Source organism: Gavia stellata, chromosome Z, assembly GCF_030936135.1.
Source record: "Gavia stellata isolate bGavSte3 chromosome Z, bGavSte3.hap2, whole genome shotgun sequence".
Taxonomy (NCBI): Eukaryota; Metazoa; Chordata; class Aves; order Gaviiformes; family Gaviidae; genus Gavia; species Gavia stellata.
Window position 1 is genome coordinate 29,521,211 of NC_082637.1, and position 23,057 is coordinate 29,544,267.

Sequence of the window (23,057 nt, forward strand, 5' to 3'; positions counted from 1 at the left end):
TCATCCACACGTCTTTTAAATACCTCCAGGGATGGTGACTCAACCACCTCCCTGGGCAGTATGTTCCAATGTCTGACAACCGTTTCAGTGAAGAAGTTTTTCCTGCTATCCAACCTAAACCTCTCCTGGTGCAACTTGAGACCATTTCCTCTTGTCCTATCTCTTGTTACTTGGGAGAAGACACTAGCACACACTCTCTACAACCTCCTTTCAGGTAGATGTAGAAAGCAATAGGTCTCCCGTGAACCTCCTGTAGACTAAACAACCCCGGTTCTCTCAGCTGCTCCTCATAAGACTGTGCTCCAGACCCTTCACTAGCTTCATTGCTCTTCTCTGGATGTGCTCCAGTATCTCAACATCTTTCTTGTAGTGAGGGGCCCAAAACTGAACACAATATTCGAGGTGTGGCCTCACCACTGCTGAGTACGAGGTTACAATCACTTCCCTAGTGCTGCTGGCCACACTGTTTCTGACACAAGCCAGGATGCCATCGGCCTTCTTGGCCACTGGTCACACTGCTGGCTCATACTCAGCCAGCTGTCGATCAACACCCCCAGGTCCTTTTCTGTGGGGGAGCTTTCTAGCCACTCTTCCCCAAGCCTGTAGCGTTGCATGGGGTTGTTGTGACCCAGGTGTAGGACTTGGCACTTGGCTTTGTTGAACCTCACACAACTGGCCTCGGCCCATCTATCCAGCCTGTCCAGATCCCACTGCAGAGCCTTCCTACCCTCGAGCAGATCAACACTCCCACCCAACTTGGTGTTGTCTGCAAACTTACTGAGGGTGCACTCAATCCCCTCATCCAGATCATCAATAAAGATATTAAACAAGACTGGCCCCAAAACTGAGCCGTTGGGAACACCCCTTGTGACCGGCTGCCAACTGGATTTAACTCCATTCCCCACAACCCTTTGGGCCCAGCCACCCAGCCAGTTTTTTTATCCAGTGAAGAGTATGCCTGTCCAAGCCATGAGCAGCCAGTTTCTCCAGGAGAGTGCTGTGGGAAACAGCATCACAGGTTTCACTGAAGTCTAGGTAGACCATATCCACAGTCTTTTCCTCATCCACTAAGTGGGTTACTTTGTCATAGAAGGAGATCTGGTTAGTCAGGCAGGACTTGCCTTTCATAAACCCATGTTGACAGGGCCTGATTGCCTGATTGTCCTGTACGTGCCACGTGATGGCACTCAAAACAATCTGCTCCATAATCTTCCCCGGCACTGAGGTCAGTCTGACCTGAATCACTCTGTTTCAGGCAGCAAGACAATGAGTCTGTATGAACAAATGAAAATAAAAGTGAACATGAAATCTCAGATACCAATATGCTAGAGATAACTGTGAAATCACCATCCAGAAGTTAAATTACCTCAGCTCAGACTTAGGTTTTGTTTTGTTAGTTTGTTTAAATCCATGAGATTCTGCAATATGCAGAAATATGTTTTTAGAGAAATTAAAGTTTTGTAAAAGTTCATCTTGTAGAAATGTGTTTTTAGGCAATGTCTATGAGAGATTATATATACTAGTGTCCTCTTTGATAATGACTGTCAGATAAAAGCACTTGCAACATATATCTGTAGAATGTACATAGAATTTTGCTTTGGCCATTAAAACATTTATTTGGTTTATACACCAATGTTAGCACTCAAGTTTTACTACCAACAGTGCTAGGAGACTTGGGCATTCACATTCTTGCATTCTAGTACTTCTGTTGGGATGTTTTTAATTAAGAAGACGCTTTAATCTTGATTATTGAATAGCAACTTCTGGACCGAACTTGGTTTACAAAGGTAGCTGAATTATTTCAGATCATGAATATGAGAAAAAAAGTCTAGTTTTAGGTGCTTTTCAGAGAAAACAAACCAGGAAAGAATTACTCACTGCAAATTATTCATATCTAGAAATTACAGCAGAAATGGCAATTTGTCTGAATACAACGCTAAATTTCCCATTAACTTAATTTGTATTCTCTTCTTTGAGGTTTAATCAGCTTTCATTTTATTGTGACTCTTATACCGGAGCTGATAAATAAATGCTTTATGTTGCTTTCCATGCTAAAGTTCTGATGGAGAGTTCTGGCTTTGTAGACAACATAAAGGTCAATCATTAAAATTCTGTGTGTGAACTCTCCAGGGAGAGTCCTATGTGTAAATGGCTAACAGTCTTGGAACCTTGCACTCATAGCATTGTATTAATTTGGTTTGTATTCTACTTAAGTGCTCAGTGTTTCCTGAAAGGAGCTCTTCATGAGCACTTAGACAAAAGAAGTGTCAAGCTCAGGGGTTCAGTATGGCCCAGAATGGTCTTAGGTATCACATTCCAGTTTTCAGAAGGTGATGCATACCAAAAATAGTTCTGGAATAGATAAGTGAACTCACAACCTGTGCAGTTGTCTGTCTCAGGTCCATGTTGCTATGTCATCAAACGTAGCAGATTTTGGAGTGAATACTTTCTTCCAGCTATCTCGAAATGCAGATGAAGAACACTGGATCACAGTTGACTTCTGGCCTTGGTGGCCCACATCAGCTCAGCATCCTGTGTTGTATTTTGTAAGAGCTGGCACTTGCCTCAGTAATTTTGCCCCACATTTCCCTTTGCTTTCATGCTCACATTTCATCGACAGGTGTGGAGGTCAGATGACCTTTTTTGAAAATTAATTGTAAAACGAGCCAACCCATCAGCTCTTGAAAGATGGTGAATGGGACTAACAGAGAGGTGTCAAAGGAGAGGCTGTAACAGTTAGTAACAGTTGTAGTCTTGGGGTGCAAAGGGTGAAGCAAGGTGGTAGTGATGCAGAGAGAATATGTTGGATTCCGCGTCCTGGAACATGCAGGAGAATAGAATGAAAGAGTATGATTGAAGTCTCTAAATTTTATAGATTGGATATCATCAGTTCATGTCTCAGCTAAGAATCAAACAGCTGCCATTAAGCATACAATAAACAGCTTACTCTTCCTGAGTCATCATTATTTTCCAGGAACAGTACAAAACTAAAACTCCAAATTAAAGTAATTTGACTTCCAATTAAATTCATTAATGCAATGGTTGGCTACCTGTTCAACAATCAGAAGCTTGAAGTTCCTGTAAGGTCAAATTAATATTGTTATACGACCGCTGGAGCAGAATGCTATAAAGTTAATAAGGTGCTGGCACAGTGCCCAGTTTGATTAACAGGGTTGTTTTGAATTGTTTGTGACTGTAGGATTTGTCAGTATGGTACTGCTTGTTTCTGTGTCTCATTGTTTTACTGTAAAATAAAGGACAAACCCATACTAAAAGCACTGTCCAGCATATGCTAAGCTTGAAAGCAAGTGTGAATTTTAAGGACATCTTCTCAGTTTTTTTACATGAGTTTTATTAGTTATAGTAATTTCATCCAATACGTTATAGGGTAGTTTGCTTTTTTCCCCCCTTCTTTCTAATAAGTTAAAATCATCATCTTGAGAACCTTTCCATGTATTTTTTCTGTTAAAGTATTGTTTTCATACAACTTCAAAATGAGATGTTAACTTTGATTTCATGGACAGAGATTCTCTTCTAGGCTGTATGATGGCTCTGCAGATTTTCCTGTAATGCCAGTTGATTAAACATACTCTTTTTCTGTTTTCTCCAGCTGACTTAGCCCACTTAATGGACAGAACCTATGAAAGAAAGCTGCCTGTCAGCTCTTTGACAATAGCCCGGGTAAGGAAATAAATCCCAATCTTAAAGTGATGGAAATGACAGTGGAATGCTCATGAAATCAAATGAGCTGAGAGGGGATAAATGATATCACCTCTGCTGGGAGTTCTGGGATCGTAAATGTCTTGTTATAGTGTTAAATTGCTGTGTAGAGCTGTTTTATTGTTACTTTGTACTCATCAGTTAGTACCTGGACTGTAGGGTTTTCGGAACAGAAATAGGTTTTTTTCTCAGTAAAACTGGGCCTCACTGTTACTGGACTATGTATTTCCCTAATATATGTTCCCTGCCTTCCTATGGCTTCTGTCTTAGTGAGAGCTTTAATGTCCCCTCAGGCACTTTATAAGAACCCAGGCTGCTAAGGGAATGCAATAAATTAGCACACTGCCTGTCTGCATGCATCTTCCTCCACTTCCAGGCTCCTTTCAGAGTGAGGCAGCGGTGCATACATTTTGCCTCTATAGTTTTCTTTCCTTGCCTCAGCATACTGAGGCAGGACAAATGCATGGGATAAGTGAAGCCATTATTTTTACTGGAATTAGTAATCAGTTCCATCCTCTGGATGGGTTAATCTGGGGAGGGGGAGTGAAGACGGAGATGTGAGATGTGCTTTTAAGTTCCCTGTGTAAATGAGTGTTTGTACTGAAGAAGGAGAATAAATATGTCATTGTTTTAAAAGACCAAACAAACAAATTTCAGTCTTCAAAATTACCAAAAAAGGCTGAGTCACCACGCTGGTACCTCAGTAACCCCACTAATTAGGATCATTGGCACCACTAACTGAGGAGTCACAGCACATTTTGTGCAGTTACAAGATCAAGCATTTATACAGATCAACCATTCTTGATCATTGTTTCTGAGACAGCATCCATGGGGGAAATGGGTCTTGCTCTCCCTTTTATTTCTTAATCAACTTTATTCCTTTCCTTCATGTTCCTTCTTTGGGCTGAACTCTTGGAGGACTAGCATTTCTAGGTTGTCAAACAGCCACACTTTCCAATACCTGAATCTCACATCAGATTCTTATTTTCTAAAATGTCAATAAAGCGCAGAGGCAGGCTATTGCCACACTCAAAAGGTGAGACCTACATGTATACAGCATGCAAGGAGAGTTAAGAAACTGGAAAGCAAGTACCAGTCAGCTGCAACTGTTACTTTTAGCTTATGCTTAGGATAAAGAGAAGTACTGACCTTGAGAACATGTTTATATATTCTGAGCTAAAGGTATTATGTTGGGAACACTCTGGAGTGTTCCAGCATCTTTATGCTTATTTTAGTAAAACCTACAGGAAAACAGGACTCGTTGTTACCGTAAGACAAAGTCTGGCTGAAAACTTGGCTTTTATTTAAATAGTTGATAGCACTGGGAATTTTGGAAGATTGCTTGAGGTAGACAAGGTTTTAAATGAGAGGAAAAGCATGGGGGGTGATTTTTTTCTTACCATTATTTATATGTGTGGTGAAACACAAAAAGCTGTTGCCCCTGTCCTTCAGAATTTATAGTATGAATAGGCACAACAGGCAAACATTAGGGAGAAGAATACTTTTTAGAAAGAGAAGTAAGGCGTGTTGAGACTCACTCAAAATTGGGGAGAAAAAGTAAGGATCTGAATGTATTCTCAAATTAAAAGGTATCATTAAAGAGCAAAAAATTCAGAGAGGAGCAGCAAAAATACAGGGTACTGAGCTATATGGACATAATTCTTAGGTCATCTCCTTGTTTTCAAGGTGCATAACTTTTCTTTGAGGTGAGGAGGGGAGTTGTCTGAGTTTAAAAAGATCTGACTTCTGGCAGTCTGGAAGAAACCTGAGTAGGAGCAAGCAAAGACTTGAAGACCTCCAGTACCATCAGATACCTAAATATGACAAGCAAATGTATTTTGTTTATTGAAGTGGCATTTTCTTCTAATATGCTTTGTGAGTGCTCCCTCTGAAGCTTTTATTTCTTATTTTTTAATCAGTTTGTTGACAACATTTCTTCACGAGAGGAAGTGGATCAAGCCGAATATTACCTTTACAAGTAAGCATCTTTTCCCCCCCAACGTGAACTTTGAGACATGCAAGTAAATACCATGAAGTCTTGCCCTTTTAAGACTCTGACCCTGTCCAGCTTACTGGCTTTGATTTCTCTTTTGCAAAACATGTACATCTGATTGTCTTATAACTCACAGCTAAGGGCATTCTTGGTATCGTTATGGCTACACTCCTTCTGGACCTCTGGCATTGACTCCTGTCAAGCATGTTAGTCTGAGCCACTGAACAGCCAATACAACCTCCAGCTGTGTTTTACATTAGAGGTGCTGAAATTGTAAGGAATTACGTTTGTTTACAGTTTCTCCTTCTGACACTTTTTTGTTCTCTAAGTCATAATTTAATTGATTTGCTTATATGCATATTTGCAGTCTAAGTGTAGGACTCAAGGAAACTTGCTTCCTTAGAATGAACAGAAATGAGAACAGGCATGCTGTGGATCAAGTTAGCAAGGCTAAATGAAGTATAGTTTTGGGTTTTATGCCCTTAGTACTTTAAGTTCCCCAGGTAAGCTGTGTAGTTCACGTTATGCATGGGTTGTTAGGGTTTTCTGCAACTATTTTTGTGTTGAGTGAATTGTATTGGGTACCTTTTCTGCTAGTGTCAGGTTGAATGCTTGTTTGCTTCACGGCAATACATCTCAATATTGACTTTAAGTGGGCGCTAATTCTTGCTGATCTTGCTGATCACTAAAATAAATTAGTTCTTTTAGAGGATGATTGCATACATATTTTGAGAGCTAGGTTTTCTGAAAGTAACTCATCCTGTCAAAGTACATGAGAGACCATCTTTACAAATGATGTCAGGTTGTTATTTGTAAATAATAATGATTGTTATTTTAATGAAGAACTTTACTGGATGGCTGGTTTAAGTATGTGTATATGCGTATATTTTTAAGTATATGCATAGTTGTAAGTGCATGACTGCATTAGACTTCAGATCTCTGTGATTCTCTGGTACTACTGGGGCGGTATCTGAACCTCAGAGCTTCAAGATGGAAACAAGAAAAACCCAGTTTGCTTATACTAGCAATATCTTGTAATGAAAAAATAAAAGGAGGAAGAAGAATCTTTCACAAAGAGGTGGTTAGTGGCGCTTTCACTCCTTCTGATCAAGATTTCATTATTCCTGTCAGAATCTGTAGTCAGAAATCAGTTTTGTATCTTGCAACAGGTGAGATGGAAACAGGAGAAAGTAAAGCCAGATTAAGGCAAGCCCTTGTTTCTCTGCATCTGTAAAATGTGCTATTCGTACTTTTGCTAACATCCTTGAAGATTGTAAGGTACATTGTGACACACAGACTTAAGTTCTCTCCAATGGAGTCAGGCCCTGTAGGGTAAGGGATGCCAAGAGATCTCTGAATGCCCTGACACAAAGAGGAAAGCGTGCTAGTTTAATATCTGAGTCTCAAAATGGTACAAATAAAATCCAGGTAGGCAAAGTGAGATGTTTATATGTAATGTACCTTACAGGTTCATTCTTTTTTGAAAAGAAGAGGTTCAGAGAGAGTGACAAAAAATTAGAAGCACAGAAAACATTCCATAGTAAGAGGGAGAGAATGGAATGGGATTCTCTAACATGTAAATACCCTCCCCACTCTTCATCTGTGTTTAAAATGCAGAGGTTTTATCCTTAAAAACACATTCTAAAGGAGAGATTTGCCGTTCAAAATAATTAGTTATTTACCATTTATCTAAGAAATAATTCTTCTGCAGCTGGTGAGAGTAGTTATGCACACATCAAATATGATCATTTGTAATTGCAGATTTTAGTAGCCTGTGTTGAGAGAATAGAGAGGTACTGATGTGTCACATGGCTTGTCAGACATGCTTTTGTTGGAATTTTTCTTGTGTGTGTCCCTGTAATGCTGCTTAGTTTTGGTGTTGCACAATGCTAAGGTCTTTTGGTGATGTTAGCATCAGTTTTCCAGGAGGCTTCATTCAAGCATGATCTGTGAAACTATTCTCAAAATGCATGTATATACAGGTAGTGAAACAGCGTAGAGAGGTCTGTAATTCATGTGAAAATGTAAAAATCCCAATTATATCATCAGTTTCCCTTTCAAATGAAAATAAGTGTGTTAGCTTCAGGAAATAAGAGATGTGGTTGGTATCCACAAGGTGCCTTTTATTGTTCTTTACATTTTGCATTTAGGCTGGAGTTCAAATGAAGGATGTGTTGATAAAGATATCTCTTTGCAGCTGGGAGGATTTTTGATGCAGAAAAAGTCCTGCAGAAGTGGCCACACCATGAGACATGGAGGAGGTGGTAGAGAGGGAGAGTTAAGAAGCAGAGAAGCTTTGACAAGAAATCTCTTTCTGGCTTAATGAGAAACACTTCAAAGCACAATTTTTGTACTTTATATAAGGAGAGTAAGCTTCTAAAAAAGAGAAAGGCAGTATCAGCAAAAAACTTTTTTGTATCTTCTAAGGTATACAGTTTGTGAGCAAAGAGCATGTACATGCCCTGGTAAGTTGGCCATATGTGCATTTCCCTGAACATAAACAAGCAGAATGGTCAGAGTCCTGTGTTTTTCCCCTTAACTGCTTGTAGAGTTTAAGGGGGAGATTTTGATGTCTGTCCCTAATGTCGGGTGCCTCTGGCAATCTGAGGTGAAGGGTGGTCAGTTCCAAGGCCCCTACAAGGTTGGAAGATGTTCTGGTACAAAAGGGCAAACTGTGCCTGTGGGAAGAATCAGAGGGCAGTAAATGGCATTTCCATGCTCACTGTGTGGGGTTTTCCTGAAGATGGGAGTGCCAGAGCTTGTAAGCTTTGTAGACTGGAGACTTTCCTTGTAGTGTGTCAGGCAGAACATAGTTTCAAAAAGTAGTATTCTAGAGCATTACCATAATGCATTCAGGGTCCCAAAATACAATATACATATTATATTTAGACCTGTTTCAACTTTCCATCCTTTTAAAGCAGTGGATCTCCAGCCATACTGTCTCCACAGAGGATCTTGAGCTCTCAAGAATAGCTGTGTGGAAACTGCCACGCTACATTGTGGAACGTGTCAGTAGGATGGTAAAGGCCATTTTGAGGCATGACATCATCTGCTTTCAGTGCTCCTCTTTTTGTTCTCTTCTGAATACCTCCCCCACCCCGTTAACTGTCAGACTTAAAAAAAATCCTTTCATCTCCTAGAATCGCAGCAGAAATTCTAATCAGAATGCAGAGCACTTTCAGCCAGATCAAAGACCTGAAGTTCGCCTTACTTTGTCCTGTCTCACTGAGATGTCATCAGGGTGTTTTTTGCATGATAGAAACATTAGCATAATGCAGAGAGGTTTTGTGGTGAGGTAACTGCTGATTCTGTATGTAGGTTTTCAATGTGTTTGAAAGCAATTGTGGAAGTTTTATGTTGAGATTCCTCAGGAGGATTTTTAATTGCATTAAACCCATGACCCACTGTGTAGAAAAAAAGTATACATACTGTCTGTAAAATGTAAACACTTGTGTGTGCATGTGCTCTGCAAATTCTTGCACAACCTGCCTAGATTTTTTCATTGCCTTTCCTTGATTGCTAATTGCTTTTTTGGAAGTGGAGTTATTTCTGCAGATTTCAGGATTTATTATCTGGGGTCAGTACTTAGTTATAATCGCAAAATGGGACGATAGCAAACTATTAGAAGTTATTCATAGATATGCTGTTATATCTTTCATGGTAGCAAGTTACAGTTTTGAGGCCTGATTTCAGCCATTAAATCATTTTGAGACTATAGTGGTCTCCATATATATGAAGTTGTGCTTATTCTTTATAACATCAGTGTATCACAGAATCACAGAATCACTACGGTTGGAAAAGACCTATAAGATCATCAAGTCCAACCTGAAAAAAAAAAAAAAAAACCACACCACACCACACAACAACAACAAACCACAACACACCAAAAACCAACCCACCCAACACCACACAGCACCATGCCCATCAAGCTACATCCCACAATGCCACATCCACACGCAGTATCAGTAACTAGTCCAACATCACATGCAAAAGAAGTTTCACCTGCACTGTCTATATCTGCATGTCTGCTCCATGGGTGCAGAAGTTGCTGTTTTGGATACTTTCATGCCAATCAAGCAGTTTAGCGTCTGAAAATGTGCAGTTACTCTAAAGTATTGCTTGTAATAAATGATCACAATGGATCAAAAAAAGAAATTTAATCCTGAAATACACTTTGCATGGTATTCATTCCCACTAATATGATATTTTGTTTCTGTATATGAATCTACAGAACGTAGTGAATACCATTAACCTGTTCCAGCACAAACAGAAAAAGGAGAAGAGACATAGACACAATCCTACAACGTATTTAATTCTTTCTTTGGGATGTTTTCATTGTCCTAAGGCTGTAGCTGACATAGACTTCATCAGTTCATCGGGTCTTAGCTTTCGCTCCCTCCAGAGAAATATGTGGGTTAAAAAAAAAAAAGAGATGTAAAAATAAATGAGTCGGAAACATCTGCCTATTGTTTAAGTTATGCAGCAGTTACATTTTGAAATTGTACTGAAAAGTGATGGAAGCATCTGAGAGAAAAACACACTTCATAGCCAGAATGGTATGCTTTACCGGTTTGGACACGTGCCTCAGCTGAGAAGTCCAAAATAATTCCATTTGCGAAAGATCTAGGCTGCTCTTTGGCAGGTTGGGAGACACAAGGGAAGCACCAGAGATGTACCTTATTAAAGCGTTCCAGTAATTTGCATGTGAATTTCAGAAATACCCATGTTTAATGCTATTGCATTATGGTGGCCAGTGTGTGATGCTGCTTCATGGGAAGAACTATTGGTCACTGTCCAAGCCAGTGCTGTCAGATGTAAGTGTTCTGGTCTTGGAGACTCCACCGCTTTTCTGGCTTCAGGATTCAGTCATTTCTGCACAGAGGGGCACATGTGCATAACTCTCCCTGTCATCTTTAATGGTTCCTCTGTTGTCATTGTCTGTCTGTGGTTTGTCAGAGTCTGAGCTATAGGAATCTTTGAAAAAAATGACTACCAATTACATTTCAGAACCCAGAGCCAAATTTCAGCAAGCCTAATCCTGTAACCACATCTCATTCATGTAGGTGTGCTCAGTCAGTGTAACTGTGCTGTAAAGTGGGGGAGAAACGTCGTAAAAATACAATACTGAAAAGCATTCAGAAAGACCTCTTCCTTTAACACAGGCCTTTTCAGTCATCTGCTTTTCGTAGTTCATCTGTCCTTTTGCATACGCTTTTATTTAAAGCATTCATTCACTGCATATAAAAGCAGGAAAAAATGGAAGGCTTTCCTTCAACACTATTCTTTTCATGTTGCCAACACTAAAGGAATAAGTGTTTGGGTTTTAAAAACCTTTCTATTTAAAACAAGGGAAGAAGAATGATTCTTCTACAAACAGAACACATATATCAACCTTTAGGGGGCACTCCCCCTCAGTATTTCTGGAGTAGATAGATAAAGCCAGTCAGATTCAGAAATGCGAAGAACTGACTCACTCCACACCCCATGTAGATACATTTTTCATTTAGTATTGGGAGAAAGACTTTCATTACTATTCTTGCAAGAAAAGAATATTAGCAGAATTTTCCTATCTTTCAACCAGCATCTTTCTTGCCAACAGCTCAAAGCATTCTGTCTAGTAGATAGTGGTGGAAGTAGACTGAAGGACAATGTGAGCAGTAAGTTTTGGGACCAGATCTCCAGTGTTGTACTCATTATATGTTGAAGGAGAAAAGGCAATTTTATCTCAGAATTTGGCTCATACTCCCCATAAAGGTCAATTTCACTGTATCCAGTGGCATTCTAAAGGTGGTTTTGTAAATTCCTGCACCAGCAAAAAGCCTGTCTGGAGGCAGATCTTGCATTATATTTTAGAAAAGCTGAAAGTCTAGACAGAGGTTAAATTGCAGCCAAAAATGTAAAGATTGAGCTGTTCATATGAATACAAATGACCAGGACAGAGTAAAGCCTTTTATAAGTGTCAGAATTTAAAACACAAACACATGAAGAGATTTATTCCTTTGCTAGCTTTTATGACTAATAATTGTAAAAATACACTTGAGAATTAACCCCATCTGGCTTCTCCTGAAAGGAACTTCAGGTTCCATTGCAGCCCCTGAGCAGTAATGGCAGGCAGAGCCAGGCAGCAGCTCCAAACCCACGTAAACAGAAGAAAAAAACATATCAAGTTACTGTTTCTATTGAGTTCCCTCTCTTACAGCTTTCCTAAGTAGTGTTAAACAGTACAGCGATCTTTTCCATTTAAGTAATGTTGATGATGGCAACTACTAGGATAAAAACCTGAATTTTTACTAGGCTTACAACCATACCCAGAGCTACCATGATCCCTTCTTTGGGAACTGCTAACTTTGTGTTTATTGTATCCATCAACCTAAATCATTTCTTTGTGGTGCAAGTATTTATTCTTTTTTGAATCAAAATAAATACAGCAGAAAAAATAATGATGAACTAAATTGTTAAGGAATAATCTTGACATGCTGTAGACCAGAGCTGCCTTATTACAGATAGGTTGATTAGAATTAGAATTATTTTAATTGTGGAATTTCATCTCAGTTATAAATCAGCAAGTAAGAAACCTTAATTCAAATAAAAGACTTTAATTATGTTTCATGTTTATAATTTTATTTTTCTTTCTAAAGAAAGCCTTGTTGTTTTTTGGTAACCCTTTAAGCCATTTTGATTTTCTTTGGAACGATTGTACTAAATTTGGAACCATGTTTTTACTGAGCAAGGAGAAGTCTTGTGTAGATACTTACAAGGTTAACAGGTACTTACTTACAGGTTTAATTTATATATTTGAATATCTTCAAAAAAAGAGAGAAGTGTTTACCAGAGTGCTATTTTTCATTGATGTGGACAAATCTCTTGAGAAAGAACATTGAATTGAAAGTATTACTTTTCTGCAAATGTATACATTTTAATGGTTATGTAAACATTAATTATATTAGATACAATATGAAAAGCATTTCTCAGAGCATGTTTTGCATCTAAAACTTATCAACTACAGGAAATGTTGTTTTTGTCTGGTGAAATTAACAGATTCTCAACATGTCAGGATTTTAGTATTTGTAGGTGCCAATTTTTATTCCTCTTTTATTTAGAAGAGATAAGCATGCATTCCTGCTGTTTTCAGTCACAAGTTACTCATTATTGAGCTGAACTAAACACAACATAGGAGAATAAGGAATATATTGTGATTACACCTGTAGAAGCGGCAGCAGTCATTGAAAATTCTGGTTTCAGTTGCTTAGCTAGTAACTTTTCTGTAGTCTGTGGTATCCTGCTGGTAAAATTAGCTGTAAAATATATGTTCCTTGAGGAAGAAAAAGATATTTAATGCAAATTGTTGAATTCAGGGGTTTTTTTGGTGAGCAGTTTATTTAAAATAGAAAGTCTGTAAATTTTTTGTTAGCTTTAACTTGCTAAGTTACGGTGTTTATTTGTTGCCATTAGTGATAGTTTTCTATGGGGTGAATCAGGGTGTTCATGGCTTAGATGGACTGTGCAAGCAACTGTGGATGAGCTCCTGATAAGATGAGGGCAAGTATTTTATTGAAAATGGATTTTTAAGAACAGGATGAGTATTTAGAGCTTGGACATGGTTTTGACTTTGTCAGTTTTATTCTGGAAAAATTGAGGAGCTGAAGAGGAAAGATACGCTGAAAGTAGTGTTGGCTGTCTAGTGTCCTGATGTTGGGTATAAGAGTTGCATAGCCTGCAACAGCTGTTATGTTGAAAATACGTCTTGGGTTGAATGTACATGCTGCAAAGCTGATCCATTTACCTGGGTTTACTCAGGATTTTCTGTTTTGATTGTTTTTCTCTTATTTGTGGCTAAAGGTAATGCTTATAAGAAAGTGGGACTGCAGATGCACTAAGAATGTGAAATGTTTCGAAATGTTCCAGGCCATATTGCACTGTAGGTTAGCATGGAAAGGGATTTGTGTCTATCTGTCTTTCTATAGAGTTTGGTGTTTTTTTTCCTTTACAATGTTTGAAGAAAAGTTTTTCCAGAGACTAACATGAGTGCTAATAATATCTATACAGGCAGTTTCATGACAGTGTTGGTTTTCTACCATGGAAACTGTATCAGCTCTTGCAGGGTGCAAGGAAGCAGAGCCGGAACCAAAGCATCTCTCTGATGTTCCACTGAGTGAGAATTCCTGTTCTGCACCACATTTATTAACGAGATTTCAGTATGGTTGAATGATGGCAAGTCATGTGCTGGTTTTATAGTGTAGACTGATGGGACAAAGGCACTAGAATATTTTTTCCTGTATTACCTCAGCCAACATGAAATACAAGGCTCATGTCCATTTTCAGTGAGAACTTTCCTTCATTTTACTGTATACCAGGAAAAATCCATATGATCTTAATTTGAAACAAATCATTGTTGTATATAAGCTTGCTGTGTTCCACAGGGCATTTGAGATGAACACAGTCTGATCAAGCACATAAAAAAGGCCTACACCATCTTACTGGACTTCCTAGTAGTCAAGAAAAGTGCTTTGCTGGTAACAGTGAAGACATTGAACTTAGTAATATGATCCACTAGAGTATCTGTTGTGTTGTGCTGTGAGAGTTATCTGTGGTTTTGATGCATGTTGCTGCATAGTATGTAGTAACAGGTATGATGTAGGTTCTAGGAGGTGAAAGCCTTTGGAAATGGAAAGAACATTAAGACGACCATTGTAAAGGATGAAATAATGCACCACAGGTATAGATCTGATCCTCTTTTGTTCTATTATACACCATTATAGACAAAATGGTTATAACAAAATCAAAATTACTGTGACAGGGAGGAGAGAGACCTACTTTAGCATACATCTTTCTTTAGCTTATGTATGATTCGGAATGTTAATTTTCAAATAGCTGGCTGTTTTTATTTACAGAAATGGATGTTTATGCTTTTGTAGGACTGAAAATGTTTGGTCAACAGTCAGTTACTGAGACATTTAGAAAATTATCTGATTATACCCATCAGGCTGTAGATTTCTTTTTGACCCCAGTAATAAAGAAATTTGAAAAGCCAGCATAAGATGCTTGACTGCAATGGTTCATTTTTTCTAAATATGTCCATCTTCTTCAGAAATGTCCAAAAACGTTAGAGTGCAGAACAAAAATGAAAATAAGCAGGTACATTTATTCAACTTGTATGGCTGCTTATTTCTGCATATACATTCATGCCTGTGAAAAAGAGTTCTACTCTCTAAGGGGAGAAGAAACTTGTATTGCAAACAGACCCACAAAACAATGCTTTGCTGTAATTGAGTAGAGGTCCTGATAAGCAAAGGTCATAGTTTAACATTTTCTTGGGGTGATTTCTGAGGTTATTACTTTCTTTGTTTTCCAGAAATGGGAAATGAAGATGCAGATTTCTGAAGGTATGATGCCCAGTAGCAAAGTGAAAAAAACGGTTATTGAGGGTGCCTACTATTTTTTTGGGTGGGTGTTGGGTTTTTTTTTCTGGTTGTTTTAATGCTGCTTTAATAGTGAGCTATTTTTAAAGCTGCATGCTCCAGTTAACATATCTATACTGTCTGCTGGAATGAGGCTAGTTGCATTTTCAGTGCTTCTCTGTACCAAGCACTCCAGTCACTCTGCTAAGCTACCTGCAACTTGTTCTTTCTGGCAGAGTCCCCATTACCTCTTTTTCTATTTCTGTCCTCTACTTGGTAAATCTTTGGTTCCTAGGCAGAATAATCCCTTCCTTACTGGTTTAGGGGTTTTCTTGGAGGGGAGTAGAATGGGGGGTAGGACAGGATGGGGCTGGGGAAGCTTAGATAGAAGCCCAAGTCCTTCCTATCAGCTGATGATGGCCCCTTGCCTATTTCCTAAAATCCTGGCATATCCCCTGTCCCTGAAGGAGAATGTCCCCAGGCTTTTCAGCTGCCTCCCTGTCTCCCCTTTGCTACATCAGTTTGAAAGCCTGAGGGGCTCTGTTAGATGTGGAGTTGGTCATTTCAGAAATAACGCTGCAGCAGCTCTTGGCAGTTGGTTTCCATCTTCACCACCCTGACAGATTTTGTGGGATGCTGGGCTGCACATCCTTGAAAGGTGCTGGAGTTGTCCTTGCCTCCCAGCTTCAGTCTAATTAATGATCCATGCACATGTGTGGTGTGTCAGGTGCTCAGCAGATTGAGGCAGGTCCCTGGTAGCTGGGGGAACCATGTGTTGTCTCTTTGGACCAGGTGAGGATTTGACCCAGGTTCTAGTTCAGAGAGCATTTAAACAGCCAACAAAGAATGCTTTCTTGGGTTTGTTGTTAAAATTCGGAAGGGGTATACAAAAGAGCAGCTGGTGGAAACTCCTGTTTTCTCAGCTGTAAATGTAGACACAATAAACATTCCTTCTTTCTCTTGCTGAAAAATGAATGGGGGTTTTTATTTCCCCCCCTTCACTGTAGAGCTTGTCAAGCTGACAGTGCATGGATTTTGGCAACTGGCTTTGCAAGCAGATTTGCACCTTTATGAGTAATATATTTTTCCAAGAATTGAGGTGGATAAAAGCTGGTTTTAATCTCTAAAGTCAACTTTATGATGATCCTCTTTAAATTGTCATTTATTTAATTCTTATCTCTTCTCTTTCACTACTGTTTTCATTTAACAAAGGGGAAAAATACTCCTTTCTTCAGTCTAATCAGCCACTTTCTACTTAGTTCCATTAGGGAGTGAGCAGAACAGGGCGAAATCCAGCCACAAGCAAAATAGATGGCCTCTGGCAGCAGGCAGCTGGGAGTAAAATGAACAACCCACCCCCCTCCCTTGCCTACACTGCCTATGCCAAAGCTCTGATAAACCAGACTGGCTGCTGGTGCTTGTAACTCAGGGTGGACAAAGTATAGCAGCTACTGTGAGAGCATGACAAGAGGAACATTCACAGCAGGAGTGGTACACTCCGCTTTCTCTGCAAAGGGGTTTCTTTTTTTGTCTTCCATTGAAGTTACTGTCCTGCAGTGATGACACCTTTTCGCGGAGTTTTCGTTGTCCAGGTTAAATCCTAAAGCAGCAAGTTCATCTTATGTAAGATGTGTTGTGTTGTTTGAAAGTAATGATTCTTCGGAGGAATAAAATAAAAGTCAGACTGAAACACAACTGCTACATAATTGCACATAGTTGCAGTGTTTTCCCCCCTCTTCTGTCTTCTCTGTTCTCCTGTGCAGTGGGTAACATGACATATATGAGCCTCCTATACTGTTAAGTGCCTTGGAGAACTGGATGCTTGTAAATGTCAGTTCAGAGCCTGAATACAAGATCTGAGTAGATCATTGCGCCAAGGCAAAATGGCAGGGCGTCCTGGCCTTGCATCGTGCACTGACACTCATCAGCAGAAGCAAAGCCAGTAATGGGTTACATTTATAGTTAAGAGTCTTGGTTGTATTTCTATCTTAAAAGGGGAGGAACTACAAAATAGCCCTTGCATTTTGAAATCCTCTGCCTGTTTTGAGTAGCACAACCTCATTTTACTGTGCAGTTTGTACATACCTACACAAGGGAACATTTGTCGTCCAGTACATGGAGTACTTAAAGTGAGGTACCTGCTGTCTCTGTCTTTAAATAACAGATCTGATAGTACAGTATTTTTCTGACAAGAATAAGAGTAAAACAATCACAAAGCTGGTAAAAGCCCACAAATTTCAAACTGCCTGACAAAGTGCTTGAGTCAGTTTCGCCATGTTTATCCTTGATTTGCTTACTGGTCCATGTGCTTGACATCATATGCAATGGAAGAAAGGATGTTTCTGTCCCACTGGGCTTGGAAGAAGTTAGATATACTAAGAGAAGTTAGTTTCTGAAGTACTGCGATTGGGTAGCTTACTGTGGTTAGGAAACAAAAATGTATCATGAAGGACTCAAGGATTTTTGTTTTTCATTGCTAAAAATATTTTTCTCAGGAGAATGCATGGTTGGAAGAACAAAAAAATATCAATAAGCTGTTGCTCATTGAGACATGACATGAAATGTAGATGGTTTCGTGGTGGACTGCCCAGTAGCCAAGACCTGGCTACGCACCTATGGTTTACTTTTTGGAAATGGTTGCCTTTTTGACAGTGGCTATGGCTGAAACTAGAGGTGAGCATCAGGTGTTTTGTCACCTCTGTTGGAGATGTTTATGCTTAATATGAAAAGCTTATTTGTTTACCTTGACAGGTTATCATGTAGCTCTGCCTCCCCTTTGCTCACAGGTTGCAGAAGGACAGCAATGTACAAGGAAGTCAGACTCTAGCAGTGAAGAATGAAAAGGACACAGGTAGTAGGTCAAAACTAGGTTAACTTGGACTGTGGGACTTTCAGCAAATCTGAAAAGGTGAAACCTGAACTGTGCAAATCCAGTTTTTGAAGTGTTTGGCAGCAAATTTAAGGTTTGGCTCTTCCCTTGCTTAAGCTGGCTACTGAGATCCATTCAGTATTTGTATTCCTGCAGCACTCTCTTGCCAGCACCTTCTTTTCGATTAGGTTGCATGTGGTGCAAAACTGAACAACTTTGTAGAATAAATGGTTTGTCTCATATGTTTCTGTATTGCAGCCTTTGATACTTAAGTCGGAGGAATACATGACTTGTAATCTGTGCAAGTTCAACTGCAATCAAACTGAAAAATGTCAAGGGTTGTGTCAGTGGGTATAACGTTACAGTAGTTTGAAGCTAGTGGGTAATGTATTTCTGGGACGTATTTTGTGTAGCATAAAGAATTTGAGTAGAATAAATAGAAAATGCAACGTTACAATGTAGACTCCAGCTCTCAGTGAATTAGGTCTCCCACAAAATTATTTTGATTTTGTCTCAGGTTAAATTTAGGCTGTATATTAGGCACCTTGAAAAAGTTGCTGTGTGCAAATACTGTAATAGCAGTGTTTAGTTACAGGCTGGGTTTTTTTCCTGCTCTTAAAATAAGAAGTCGTTACTGGCTTTTGTTGGCTGTGGTTTTTATGCATACCTGTAAAGTGTTCCTTCTTTATACAGTGTGAAAGGGGTGTACTGTCATAGTTTAAGGTTAGCACTAGAAGGCAGAAACTCCTGACTGTTTGTCCTAACTCTGATTCAGTTCCCTCCAGCACTGAATCAACTATTATAAAACTTGGAGTCACTGAATGTCGGCTTGCAAAGCCTTTGGTGCTACATCTCTGTCCAGCTTGGTTAATGGTTACTGAAATGCAGGCTTTGCTGTGGCATTCCTGCAGTAGGCTAAGAGATGGAGGTTTCTAAAGCATCTGAAGTCATTTATTTATTTTAAAAAATGAAACATCCAGCTAGCTTTGAAGCAATTTATTCCCTAAAATCAAATAATATTACAGATAGCCCTGGCTGAAGAAAGGCCATGACTTAAGTACTGCTTGGTACCCAGAAGGTTTTAAACTTACTTCCATTATGCAGCTAGTGTGAACTAGCTTTCTGCTAGAAATGGACTTTCTGGAAGTCTTTAGCAAGAGAACTCTCTCATTCTGCAAAGTGAACCAGGTACAAAGGTGATTTCAGCAATTACGAATTGCAAATGGGCGTTCACAAACACTTCTTTTTCATTTTGAAAAATTAATCTAGTTGGTAACTTGTGTACCAGCTTTCAGACAGGTGGAGTAATGACGGGCATAGCTGGGCTAGTAAAATGGTAACAGTCAAAGCAGTACTTCACTTATATATGCCATTTTTTACAGCCTTAGTGTTAATTAGTTTTTGGAGACATGAGTAAAGATTCCAGCAGAACTTAACCCTTTGTTGAACTTTAATACAGCAAGTTTTAGCCTGACACACTTAGAAATTGCTGAGATTCAAAAATCTCCCCAAAGGAAGAAATGTAGTGTGTTGTACAGTTCTTAATTTCTCTCCATATGTTTTTGTGTGCCAGGATACCAGGAAAAGATATAATTAATGGAAGAGTTGGTTTTAAATTAGACTTTATTGTGGTTGCATGGGACAAGGAAAGGCACTAGAGAGTATCTTAAACAGAATCACTATAGCAACAGCTTACCCCATCATTCCCCGTGTTTTCCTCAGCCTATGATACTCTCTATTCAATCACTAGATTATTAATGGCATTTATATTCAAAAGCAGCCATTTCAGCTGTAAGCCCAGAAGTATTTTTAACAGAGAGAAATTCTAGGACCTGTGTCCTTTACAGTCAATAGTTTGGGGAAAAGTTGGGCTTTTTATTATTGTTGTTATTATTATGACAAGACTTTTGCTTTTTCTTGTTAACTGTTGCTCTTTGAGTGAATTTCAGCTTTATGGTGAAAGCAGTACAGATTCTTCATGTGTGTGAGAAGAAAATCTGATTTTCCTGCTTGTCTTTTCCAAAAGGAGCGGGAGAGGTGGAGGGTGTTGGGTAACAAGATGCTATTATCCTAGGAGGAGGAGAAAAATAGAAATACTACATTAAAGTGTCTGCTTACTTGGTTTCTTTCATTGGGGATATATCTCTAAGAAACAAGAAGTGAAGCAAATCTCCCATGCTGTTCACTTCATCATGCTGTCTTGACCATAAAGGAGTAAAGCTAAAAAGGGGGATTGCTTGTTTCATAGTTCGCATATGAGGTAAAACTTATGAATATTGATGAAATGACGCATTTTTATTTTCTGCATGAAACTAAACTGGGTACCACCACCTTTTCTCAGTAGCAATATTTGTACCATCACAATGTTCTTTTCTCCACCAGTCACACTAGGGATCCCCAAATGGCCAGTTTTAGCTTTAGTGATCTAGCTGGCAACCTTCCCGTTAACCTGTCTTGTTTAAATGTTATGCTTAGAACTAAAGACCTTTAGTTTCTAGCCAGACAAGGCCTGTGGCTGGTGTCCGATTATCAGATTGAGGCATACAGAGCACCTTCAACCAAGCTGATATAGAAGAAATCCTGACCTGTGTTCTTTTGAGAAGTGAAATTCCATTGGTGTCCTGCTGGGGAGTGCATAGTTCTGGAGTATTTTGAATCTACATGGCTAGAGGAGCTTTTTAGGAAATGCATTTAACAGCCTGCAAGAGTTTTCCCGGGGACAAAGTGTGCACTGAGCAGCAGTATGTTGTTTGAGCCTGGGCTTTGCTTTTTCAGTCTGGTTGTGAACTACTTAGTATAAAGGTTCGAGGCATTCAAGGCGAGCCTGTGAGATACTTAAGTTCATGGAGTTCTCTGAAGGATTCCTCCTCTCTGTGCTTTGCAAATGCTTCTAGAGGGGTTCGAGGCTGCTTGGTGCAACCTGATGGCAGAAGCTTGGAAGAGCTGCTCCGCTCCGGTTCTGTTATGTTCACTGCCTGTGAATGGAATCCCAGTAAATTGCTTCAAACTTTGCTGTAGGCTCTGAATCTGTTGCTGTTACGGTTTCTTTTGTGGTGGTTCTTATGCCTATTTATCTCTAAGCAAAGCATTTCTTTTGTGCTGTTGTAAACTGCTTCTCCATTCATACATTGTTTTGAAATCTGTAACATTTCTCTAGGATTTTGCAACTACTTGATGATACTATTTTTTCTTTTTAACATAATAAGGATGTTCCTTGTGTTTTACTCACAAAGGTGCCTTAAACCCATTAAAAGGAATAAAAGCATTTAGTGATACAAGCAATTGAAAATGGGCAGAAATGCCTGTTTCAGAAATTCAGCTTGCCATTTGTTAATCAACTCTAATAACTGGCTAGGTGAGTAAAGGATAAACTAGATCCTAGCTGCTATTTGGTTGGTTGCTGTATGTGATAATCATTGTTAGAGACTTTGCAAAGCTGAGCTTTCTGTGCAGGAGTGTGGTTTTGAGCAATGCAGTAGCTACTCTGAGACTACTGAATGGTGAATTCAGTCCCTTCAGTTGTTAGGAGAGGGTGGTTACCAGGGTGATATCTTGAGACTTCCTAAATGACTTGTGTAATATGCACTTCCACCCCAAATACCTCCTCTATGAGATCTGGCCCTTTTACCAAGCATAAGGGTTAAGAAACAGGTAAACATGTAACATTGGGGTAGACAAAAATAAAAGATGAATGTGTTATAACTGGAAAGCAAGTCCCGATACTAAAAGTATTATTTAAGTCTCCTGTTCAGTCTTGATGTTTGACTGTGCTTCTGTACTGTAGTTTCTCTATATCTAAAACCTGATCATTTAGGCCTGTTTTGAGGCCACATTCATCAGTGGTGTTACAGCTCTGTGCAACTCCTGAACAAAAGATATTGTGCAAGAAATATGCATTCATGTGGAGGTGGAGTGAGCCTAATTTAGAAGAATTAATTTTGTGGTCAAAGCAATCAAGAGCTAAATTAGTTTAGAATTGAAGATCAGGGAAAGTCAATAAAAATTAAAACAGAATAAGGGCTGAATGTGGGCTTTCTTCAGGGAGTCTGCAAACTGCTTCTCTTCTTGTGTAAGAGCACAATTCTGCCTCAGCATTAGACTATCCTCTGTTATAGTTGACTTGTCTAATTTTTTAAACCTGTCCTTTTTAAACCTGTCCTGTTACTGCTTTTGATAGTTGGTTTCTTATACTACATATACTACATATGCTAGCTGAGTTTTTTATTTCAACACAAAAGGGAAGTGTTCCCTCTGCTTTTGCTTGAGTGTAGGCTGTTAATGCATGAGGTATTTCCCATAGGACTGATATGCTTATGTGTGACATTTTTGAAAAGCATGCATACAAAGAAAGGTGTGGGCTAAGATGCAGGCAAGGAAGAGATGGAAAAATAAAGTTTTGTTCATGTTTAAAAGGAAATTTAAATCAACAAAGATTTTTTTTCATGGCTGTTGCTTTTAATGCTGACACATGAGCAATGTCTCTGGGTCCATTTAAAATGCAGATGATTTTTCCCAAGGCCTGTGGCTTGAAATGACAAACAAAGGAAGAGCTTTGGGTGACTGTTTCCTTAGCCTTCCCGTTTCCAAGCTAAGCCTGCCTGGAATCCATTTTATCATTATGCACTGTAGCTTAAAAAATGTGCCTGGGAAGAAAAAAACATGGCATTGCCAAGGAGCTTTACAGCCCTGTATGACTTGTGTAAATGTGGAGTGGCTTTGGATTCATTCCATTGAGACAGCTTCTCCCTGGCTTTCAGAGACACTTCTTACGATATTTATTCATTTTAAGTCTCCTTACATTTTGCTTCAGGACTGTTTAGAATTTTAAGTGGATGAGAAGAAATCTGGCACTCTCCCCTCCTGATTAAAGCAAATGAACATGCAAACCTGTATTTCTCTCTAGTTCTAGAAGAAGTAAGAGAAACCTGAAGTATAGGTGGAAGAAATTTGTTGCACTGACTACCACTAGGTAGGTTCCTTCCTTTCCTGGACTAGATCCTACAAGCAGACTAGCAACATATGAAACCTTTTTGGTTTTAACTCTGAGGAAAGCACACTAACACATCTAAATTATGTA

At 39.1% G+C, this 23,057-nt stretch overlaps 1 protein-coding gene across 1 annotated transcript in view; it reads left to right on the plus strand.

The window, feature by feature from the left end:
• The window catches only part of MRPS27 (mitochondrial ribosomal protein S27), a 48,427-nt gene that overhangs the window by 5,213 nt on the left and 20,157 nt on the right, over positions 1-23,057 (plus strand). Inside the window, exons 3-4 of the mRNA XM_059833593.1 lie at positions 3,611-3,681; positions 5,640-5,698. Coding sequence (XP_059689576.1) covers positions 3,611-3,681; positions 5,640-5,698 — 130 coding nt within the window. The remainder of the gene's footprint in view (positions 1-3,610; positions 3,682-5,639; positions 5,699-23,057) is intronic.